The following is a 9489-nucleotide window of genomic DNA, read 5'->3' on the forward strand; positions in this document are numbered from 1 at the left end:
CCTACTTTCTAAGAAACCTTCTGGATGATGCATGTATATCTCTTCATTCATAACTCCATGAAGAAATGTAGTCTTCACATCTAACTGCTCAAGATGAAGATCTTCAATGGAAACTCAACACTGTTCTGATGGTATTGAGTTCCACAACAGGTGCGAAAATCTCATTATATATAGTCAACTCCTTCTTTCTGTTGTAATCCTTTGACTACTAATCGAGCTTTGTATCTCTTGGAACCATCATGCTCCTTTTTCACTCGATATACCCATTTATTATGAAGGGCTTTCTTACCTATGGGTAACTCAACTAGTTCCCATGTCTGGTTTGAGATCAAAGATTGCATCTCACCTTTCATTGAAAGCTCCCACTTGCTAACATCAATGGTCTGACATGCTTCATTATAGCATTCAGGTTCTCCCTCATCAGTCAATAATAGATAATTCATATATTTTCTGTTTGGCACATGTGGACGAGTAGTCCTCCTCAATGTTGGTGTTGGACTAGAAGGATGTGGCATGTTGGACCGTGGCATCGTGATTTGTCCAATGGATTCATCTTGTTGAGGTTCCCTTACAATTGAGTCTGTCATTGTACTATCTGGAACATAATCTTCATCAACAAACATCGGCCCACTTTGTTCTAATTCGTTTGCGTCAGTTTTGTGTCTATCCTTGTACATAACTCTTTCATTGAAAATCACATCTCTGGTACGGATCATCTTTTTGTTTTCATCATCCTAGATGCGGTATCCAAATTCATCCCCACCATAGCTAATGAAAGTACATTTCTTAGATTTAGGATCATGCTTATACCTGCCGTGATCACTAATATGCACATATGCTACACAACCGAATACCTTTAAGTGAGATAAACTTATCTCTTTCCCACTCCATACCTCTTCTGGTATTTTGTATTCTAACGGAGTTGAATGTCCTCGGTTAATCAAGTAAGCTGCTGTGTTGACTGCTTCTGCCCAGAACAGCTTCGGTAAACCTGACTGTATACGAATGCTTCTGGCTCTTTCTGTCAACATTCGGTTCATACGCTCAGCTACACCATTGTGTTGAGGTGTACCAGGTAAGGTTCTCTCCATCCTTATTCCATGATCATAGCAAAACTTCTTAAACGTGGTGTCTTCATATTCACCACCATTGTTAGTTCTGAACTTTTTGATCTTCAAACGTGTCTCATTTTCAACCATAGCTTTCCATCTCTTGAAAGCTTCAAACACTTCAGATTTATGTTTTAGAAAGTAAACCCATACCTTTCGAGAGTGATCATCGATGAAAATTACAAAATAGTGTTTTCGACCAATGGATGAAGTAGTTGTTGGTCCCCAAACATCGGAGTGAAAAAGCTCCAACTTTTCCTTCTTTGGGGTTCTACCACTAGTCTAAAAGCTTACCCTCTTCTGCTTTCCAAGTATGCACTCCTCGCACATGTCTACTTCAACAGACTGCAACTCTGGAATTTTTCCTTTCGAATGCATAAGCTTCATCCCTTTCTTACTCATGTGGCCAAGTCTTCGGTGCCACAATTTAGAATTTTCATTTTCCCGATGCAACTGCAATTGAACAGCACGCCCCTATTGTCATGTAAAGAGTACCACTCTTTTCACCATGCGCAACTGTCATTGCACCTTTTGTAATATTCCCATTATATATCACCTTGGAAGTTTGTAGTGTAGCCTTCACTAGCCAACTTCCCAACTGAGATCAAGTTCTTTCTTAGGTCGAGAATATACCTGACATCTTTTAGCTCCCAAACTGACCCATTTAACTTAATCTTCACTACACCTTTACCAACAATATCACAAGGTTGATCATCACCAAGGTATACTTTCCCAAGGTTTCCAGGGACATACCTCTCGAAGAAATCTTTTTTCGAAGTAGCGTGGAATGATGCTCCAGAGTCTAACACCCAAGACTCTTCCTTGCTCTCGAGAGAGCATATCAACGCATCATCTCCTTCCAAGGTAGAAGTGATATTTGCTTCTGCCTTCGCTTCTTGAATTTTCAGTGCACTCTTGCACTGATTTTTGTAGTGCCCGATCTTCCCATAATTCCAACACTCGATAGTCTTCGAGCTCGTTGATTTACTAGGAGTCCTTGATTTTGATCTCCAATTTCTGGATTTACCTCAGCTTGATCTTTCACGTTCATTCCTTCTAGTTGTATTTCTTCCTCTTGACTCCGTATGCAATACTGAAGAGGTTGATGATTCATCCGACTCTCTCTGTTGGATCTCTTCCCTGAGAACCAGATCACGAACGTCGTCAAATTTTGACTTATTTCTTCCTGACGAGCTACACCCAGCTGTGACTGTAGCACTCCAGCTATCTGGTAAAGAAGATAAAAGTATCAATGCTCGAACTTCATCTTCAAAATCTATTTCGACTGAACTTAATTGAGTTGTGACTGAATTAAGTTCGTTGAGAGGTTGAGCTACCGATGCACCTTCCGTCATCCGCAAATTGAATAATCGCCTCATTAAATGAACTTTATTAGAGGCTAATGGCTTCTCATACATATTTGAGAGAGATTTCATAAGACCTGTCGTGGTCTTTTCCTTTGCTATATTAAAGGCAACATTGCGCGATAACGTTAATCGGATAACTCCGAGGGCTTGTCTGTCCAATTTCATCTTTCATTCCCTCTGGCTTAGTTTCTGAGAGAGGTTCATAAAGCTTTTTCTGATATAGGTAATCTTCGATGTGCATCTTCCAAAACCCGAAATCTGCACCATCGAATTTCTCGAGTTTTATCTTTCCTTCATCTGCAGCCATTGCACCCACTCAAATCTAACTTCTTTGGATCGTATTTGACGATTCGTCTAAGGATACGAACAAAATTTACCAACTCGGCTCTGATACCAGTTGTTAAGAAATTATGCAACTTTCCTAATGAATCAGGTTAGCGGGAATAACAATAATATTTAAAATAACACACAAATAATTTGATTATCTGACAAGTATTATAATCTCTAAATACGCTGCAAAACTTTTACTGAAAAGATAAATAATACACAAGTGTTCACAATACTTATTGTAACTCACAACCCATACACACCCCAATTACACCCAAGAATTTTTCTCTAAAAAATTCTCTTAAAGCTTTTCTCTCTTTGCTTTTGTGTTTCCTTTTTGTTTTAGGATTATATTACAAATAATCAATAGCATGTTTATATATGCTTTTGTTTTTCCTAAAATAGTGGGCGAATTAAAGTAAATAGCTTAACACCTCAAATTGTCATTTCTCTTACGCATCCTATAATCTTGCAAAGGATGATACTAATTGCTTAATTTATTTTTAGCTAAAAATAAATAATGCTTTATTTATCATTTATCCAACAACCTTGAGGTTTATCGCTAGATTTCCCTGCCATGGCTACGGTGCACGGCATGCTATCATGCACCGAGAGAAAACTTAGGGAGAAAGTCTCTAGGTTTCACACATTTTATCCATTTTTACGGGTCGGGTTTGATCCTCAATCTAATTAAGCTAATCTCATGATTAGTTATTGTGCTGAGTTTCTTCTAGATAATTACCCTGGGTTTGGCTAGTTTGGGATCCCTACTTAGACTTCTTTCCCCTCAAAATTACACGCAATTCCATTTTTAGTCCATGGAGCTTTGGTGACAACGAGGATAATCACCGTACAATCAAACTATATATTAATATTAAACCCAATATGGCAATGAGTTTCAGTTATGGTATATTATTTGATATTTATTTAGGAGATATATTATGTTATTGTATTCCTATTTTACGAGTTGTATTTTAGGGATAGATTTGTTAGTATATTGGTTTCTCCTAAATTGTAATATTCTAGTAATATTGTGTTTCCTAATACTAGGGTTAGGGTTAGGAAGTTGGGGTATATAAATAGGGATTTATATACCATTATGATTGATATGCTTGAGATCCTGAGCTTGAGCAAAGTTTGAGAGAAACACCTGTGAGGTTGATTGATTGTATTATTAATAACGGTTTTGATTAATAATACAAGTTGGGACGTGGGTATACCACGTTATTAATATTGTGTGTGCTTTGTCTAGATTGTTATCTCGTACTATTCCTAACAAGTGGTATCAAGAGCTAAGGTTCGTGATGGAGAAATTTGGTGGAAGGTTCGAGATTCAATTGTTCAATGGAAGGAACAATTTTGCCTTATGGCAGAGCACGGTGAAAGATCTCCTAATCCAACAAGGGTTGTATGGAACCCTTGAATACAAGAAGCCTACCGAAATAGAAAAGGCAAAGTGGGAAGACATGAAGTTAAGTGCGGCATCGACAATCCGGTTGGCCCTTGCACCGAAAATTAAGTATGATGTTCTTGAGGAAGATAACCCTAAAAGTTGTGGGAAAAGTTGACAAAGACATATCATTCCAAGTCTTTGGCCAACAAGTTATTTCTCAAGAAAGATTTGTTCGGACTCGAGATGGAAGAAGATGGAGATTTGAGAGATCATTTGAATCGTTTCAATGGCTTGATAAACCAACTTAATAATTTGGATGAAAATTAAAGGATGAGGACAAAGCTATTCTTATACTTGTGTCTCTACCAAAGAAGTATAATACTGTGATTACTTCTTAATTTGTTGGTGGGGAAAACGAAGTTGGCTTTGGAAGAGACTATTATTGTTCTTCTAGAGAAAGAAAAATTGATGAAGCAAAGCTCGGATGATTCATCGGATGGAGGAGCATTCGTGGTAGATGCACGTGAGAAGAGAAAGAAATTTGGTAAGAAACATAACCCTAATATTAAGTGTTTCTATTGTGTAGAGTTGGGTCATATACAAACTATGTGTCCTAAAGCAAAAGAAGACTTGAAGGAGTTGAAGAAAACTCGCGAGAAGGGACGTGTTTCGTATGCGGAAGGAGATGATGATGATGTTGGTGATGCTCTTTTGGTTCAAGAAGATAAAGGGCCAAAAGACGGTTGGGTGCTTGACTCGGGAAGTTCTCATCACATATGTGCTAGGAGGGAATGGTTCTCATCCTATGAAGAGTGTGAAGGGAAGATGGTTACTTTGCCGGATGGTAAGAAGGTAAAAGTTGACGGCATTGGTGAGGTTGTGGTAAAACTTTGCAATGGTCGTGTTCGAAAGTTAGCGGAAGTGAGGTACGTACCAAAGTTAGAACGGAATCTAATTTCATTGGGTAGATTAGATGGTTTGAGTTATACTATTATGGTGAAAAACAGTAGTTTGGAGGTCACTAAAAAGGGATTGGTGATACTCAAAGGTTGGAAGAATAAAAGAAATATATTTGTGTTAGATGGAGATGTTCTTGTTCGAGGGGAGGCATTGTCGGATGGACGACAGTGTTTCAATAGTGACCGTTAAATCGGTTGTGGCCATATTGGGTTGAAGGGGAGAAATTGTTAATATTAAACCCAATATGACAATGAGTTTCAGTTATGGTATATTACTTGATATTTATTTAGGAGATATATTATGTTATTGTATTCCTATTTTACGAGTTGTATTTTAGGGATAGATTTGTTAGTATATTGGTTTCTCCTAAATTGTAATATTCTAGTAATATTGTGTTTCCTAATACTAGGGCTAGGGTTAGGAAGTTGGGGTATATAAATAGGGATTTATATACCATTATGATTGATATGCTTGAGATCCTGAGCTTGGGCAAAGTTTGAGAGAAACACCTGTGAGGTTGATTGATTGTATTATTAATAACGGTTTTGATTAATAATACAAGTTGGGACGTGGGTATACCAAGTTATTAATATTGTGTGTGCTTTGTCTAGATTGTTATCTCGTAATATTCCTAACGCTATAACTATAACATATTGTAAATAGAAAATTGCATTCGAGGGCATATATATGTATTTAGTGGCCAGAAAGAACTACTTTAATACTTTTTTTCTTTCTCACCCTAACTTTACTTAAATTTTAGCGACAAAAGATATGCAATATTAGATTCTAGAAGCAAAAGGACATTTAAATAGGGAGGAATATAGTAATAGACCAAGACCCCATCTAGTCAATATAAGTGTGTCATTATACTTTCGAAGCTGGTTTTTTGTCCAACTTTATATTTAGCATATTAGTTTAGCTTCATTATTTATATGTAGCACATACTTTTAATAATTAGAGAAATAAAATGAAGTCATTGGTCCAAGATTTTAACATCACTTTGATTAAGACTGATATTTAATCACTTTTTAAATTAGGTTTTGAAGGAAAAAGTCAATATCAATTTGCCTAAGTCCTTTAACGCCACAATACTATGAGCTGTGGACAATAACACGAGTATATCACTATTTTATACGAAGTACCGTATAAAACATTACAAGTTTAATTACCACCCAAAGCTCAGTTCATTGCTAACTTGTGCTACTTGTATCTGATTATATTTCAGCTGGTTGTAATTTGTAGGATACAATCAAAACTATTTTAAACACGTGTGTTCGTATTCTCATATTGGATTCAAACGTATTGACAAAGAAATAGCCGAACTTTGTTGTGCGTACTACAAAATTGCCCAACTTGACAATAAATTTACGTAATTTATTTAAATTTCAAATAATATCCCCTTAACAATATAAATAAATTTCGTAATTGGTAGATTTAATTCAATTAATATACTTCGCACATTGGTTCGAAACTTGTTTACATTACTCCATATTATTTATCACTTTTAAGAAAATATATATAATCTTAAATTCCTTTAAACAATTATTTACAAGAATTTAACTAGAAATAAAGAACAACCCTGAATAATTATACGTTTAAAGTTTATTTAACGGTTTTTTCATGAAATGCCCCTGAGGTTTCACAAAATGCACCAAATACACCCGCGCGTTTCAAAATACATAATATACCCCTATTTCTTAAAAAAATGCACCAAATGCCCTTGAATATCTTTAATGACTAACGGCCGTTAACTCCGTTAGTATTAACCTCTAATTGCCTCTAATTAACTCTAGCTAACAAATACAATTGAATTTGAAGCCCAAAATTGAAGAACAATAAATCTGAAAATTCAAGAACAAAACCCAAAAAATTGAAGAAGAGAATATGAAAATTTGAGAGTTTAATACCTAAAATCGAAAATCTAAACTACAAATTGGAATTCTAGTGGCTCTAATCTCTCTCTAATTTACCCAAATTCTGCCATTTTTCGCCCTTTGTTGTTGTTGTTGCTGCTATTATATACTCACGAAGAACCCAGCTGCAAAATCTAAAATAGGAAAACCAACAAAAATCAAAATCTGAAAAACATAAAACAATTCCTGCTGCGCTATTCTCTATCTCCTCTAATCGCAGCTGCTCCCTCGAACCAAAAAGAAGAACATAAATGCTGAAGAACAAATTCTAAAACGAAGTTCTAATTTGTATTGGGCGAGGTAGAATAACAGCTAGGAAAGAGAATAGCGCAGGGTAGTTAGAATTAGATTAGAGAATCATAAACAATTCGTAGATTAGAATGAATTTCGTCTTCAAATTTTAATTTCTTTTTCGATTTTGTTTTCTTATTTTCGTTCTTGGGGTTGAGTTCTTCTGCAGAAAGAGATATATAGCAGCAGTAGCAGAAATAGGAGAGTAGAATAGCAGCGATTGGAATCGAGGGCAGCCAAATCAATGTCTGTCAACTTGACTTTCCATTCACGAGAGCAGCAAGCACAAATACAACCACCACCACCAATGGAGGTCCAATCACCCATCAACACCACCTCCGCTTTCAACACTGTCTCTCCTCTTCCGCCGCCCTCAAAGCCAGAAACCACCCCTCCGCCCTTAAAGCCTGAAACCACCCCTCAGCCGCCAGATCCTAAGAAATCCGCTCCTAAACCTCCCGATTTCGTCACCGTCCCAAGCTACTCAAGTAACCAACATATATCATGAAGTACATATCTACATGAGTTAGCAATTGATGTTTGATGAAGATGGTTTGAAGAAGGAAATATTGTGGTTGGGTTCACCATTTTGATACCCAGAAAAAGGCGTGAGATTGAGAGGATAGAGGAGAGTGAGAGGAGAGAGGGGAGTTAGAGTTAATTAAGGTTCATTAGGTGTTAATTAGGATTAATTAGACTAATCGGTGTTTAATTATGGTTAAATTAGGATTAGTTAGATTAATTAAGAGTTAATGTTAACGGAGTTAGACTTCCGTTAATTCTAAGGGCATTTGGTGCAAATAAGTTTAAATAGGGGTATATTATGTATTTTGAAACGCGCGGGTGTATTTGATGCATTTCGTGAAACCTCAGGGGCATTTCATGAAAAAACCGTTTATTTAATACTCCAACTGTTTAAAAAGAGAGGAGTACCAAAAAACGATTATCAAGTGGTGTGATCTATCATCTATGCGGAATATAGGCTTTTCCAATTTCCACATATCACAATCATATTGCTTGCGTGCGGGTTGTACATAATAAATACGACCTGATCACAGTAATCAGTAATGGTAATATTCAACACTTGCGTACGGGCCGTACAATTCACAATCTCTCACCAAATTCACGAAATTTATTTCTATTCTAATTAACTTAACTATCACGATTCACGACTATATTAATTAACTAACCTTGAATTTTTGGGTTTATTTTTTCTTTGTTTTTGACAAGATTAAGCAACAATATATGGTAGGAACTGCTGCCTTGATTGGATGAATCATGCATGGAACATGTATCTTGCCTTCTTCTATTGATTCTTCAACACGTTACATGTCAACATTTCCAGGTTCTTTTCATGGAAAAAATAATATTAGGTAAATTTAACTAATATAAGTGTTTCTGATAAAATATAATAGGGAGGAAAATATAATATTGTTTTGTTTTGTTATATGTGGGCATACGCCTCTATTTATAATACAAACTAGATCTCATACTCTTTATAGGTTTCCTAATTCATATAGACTTCTATCTTATATCATATAACCTAGTTATAACATAACTCTACTATATTCGATATTCTATCATATAGGATAACTGCGTTATCCTCAATACCCCGCAATCGGAACGGCAGTTTCACGAACCTTGCGATTGGAGAAATAAAAAAATATGCCATATGCTTGTCCTGTCGTGTCAAGGAGCCCGGTCGTTACTGTCGTTTCAAGGAGTCATGTCGTTTCGTACAAGGAAAAATATCATATGCCTGTCTTGTCGTGTCAAGGAGTCATGTCGTTACTGTCGTTTCAAGGAGTCCGGTCGTTTCGTACAAGAGAAAAAATGTTATATGCCTGTCTTGTCGTGTCAAGGAGTCCTGTTGTTACTGTCGTTTCAAGGAGTCCTGTCGTTTCGTACAAGAAAAAAAATCATATGCCTGCCCTGCCGTGTCAGGGATTCCTGTCGTTACTGTCGTTTCAAGGAGTCCTGTGACTCCTGTCGTTTCATACAAGGAAAAAAAATTGCCAATATAAAAAACCTCTCTTACGGCAGAAGGAGAACCGTCCATGTCTTACGACACATGAAAAACCGTCCATATCTTACGACATATGGAGAACCGTCCATGTCTTACGACACAT

The 9489-nt window shown here is 36.5% G+C and overlaps 1 protein-coding gene across 1 annotated transcript; it reads right to left on the minus strand.

The window, feature by feature from the left end:
* Positions 1–2137: 2137 nt before the first annotated feature.
* LOC130459500 (uncharacterized) lies at positions 2138–2641 on the minus strand. The gene has a single exon (XM_056826896.1). The coding sequence runs from the start codon at positions 2639–2641 to the stop codon at positions 2138–2140; it is 504 nt and encodes a 167-aa protein (XP_056682874.1).
* Between the last annotated feature and the right edge of the window lie 6848 nt (positions 2642–9489).

This window comes from Spinacia oleracea, chromosome 4 (assembly GCF_020520425.1).
Source record: "Spinacia oleracea cultivar Varoflay chromosome 4, BTI_SOV_V1, whole genome shotgun sequence".
Classification (NCBI taxonomy): domain Eukaryota; kingdom Viridiplantae; phylum Streptophyta; class Magnoliopsida; order Caryophyllales; family Amaranthaceae; genus Spinacia; species Spinacia oleracea.